This window comes from Buceros rhinoceros, unplaced genomic scaffold (genome assembly GCF_000710305.1).
Source record: "Buceros rhinoceros silvestris isolate BGI_N320 unplaced genomic scaffold, ASM71030v1 scaffold27762, whole genome shotgun sequence".
Classification (NCBI taxonomy): Eukaryota; Metazoa; Chordata; class Aves; order Bucerotiformes; family Bucerotidae; genus Buceros; species Buceros rhinoceros.
The window spans coordinates 3,549-4,394 of record NW_010397570.1 but is presented as its reverse complement, the minus strand read 5'-3'; the positions used below and the strand labels follow the sequence as shown (position 1 = coordinate 4,394).

Here is an 846-nt window from a genome sequence, read left to right as displayed (position 1 = left end):
TTGACGATCTCTTCCCCTTCTCTCTGTTCCGCTGCTGTCTGTCACTTCAGCGAGGTCAGTGAGTACATCCGTGGGTGCATGATCTGTCTGTGAGCTCGAAGCCTTGTCGGGGCGGTGGGGTTGAAAAGGGTTGTTTTTTCCCCTTCCCTCCGCACGTGTCTGTTTCCACGTAGGGATGGGTTGGGGTAGTGCCACACCATGTTCTTTTTGGGTGATTAAATGGATAAAAGAATTGACCCCTCTGCTTTCTGCTCCTCAAGAGCAGTTACTGCAGAAGGATTTCAGATTCTCCTCGTTACAGCTAATCTCATTGTCAGCTTTAACGGGTTCCTCTCGTGCTGCTTCATTCCACTCTACCCCTCTTCTCCTGTCAGTCCCAGAAGCTCCCGACCGCCCCGCCATCTCTACCGCGTCGGAATCCTCCGTCTACGTCACGTGGATCCCGCGGGCCAACGGGGGCTCCCCCATCACCGCCTTTAAAGTGGAATATAAACGCCTGGGGCGAAGCAGCGACTGGCTGGTGGCGGCGGATCACATCTCTCCTTCCAAGCTCTCTGTGGAAGTGCGGAACTTGGAGCCAGGTAGTAGGAATCACCTTCCCTTCGCCCTGGCGGCCGCGGCTTAGACGACCTCTCTTTGGTGGTTCCGTTTGAGTTTCTGCTTGGATTATTGTGGGCTGGGTTTGTGTGGCATAGGAGCTCGAGGTGATTTGTGGAAAAGAAAACCCCACCGTAATTTAATCTGTGGTGACATGGGGAGGAGAAAAAAAAATGTGTTACCTGCCCTGATTTCTCCCTGAAAAGGGGGCGGGTGGTCACAGAGCAGTGCAGGGACTTTCCGAGCTGC

The 846-nt window shown here is 54.0% G+C and overlaps 1 protein-coding gene across 1 annotated transcript in view; it reads left to right on the top strand.

The window, feature by feature from the left end:
• Window positions 1-846, top strand: part of LOC104502348 (cell adhesion molecule-related/down-regulated by oncogenes-like) — a gene marked incomplete at both ends in the record, with an annotated part of 9,173 nt that overhangs the window by 6,417 nt on the left and 1,910 nt on the right. Inside the window, one exon of the mRNA XM_010146310.1 lies at window positions 375-581. Within this exon, the coding sequence (XP_010144612.1) occupies window positions 375-581 (207 nt within the window). The remainder of the gene's footprint in view (window positions 1-374; window positions 582-846) is intronic.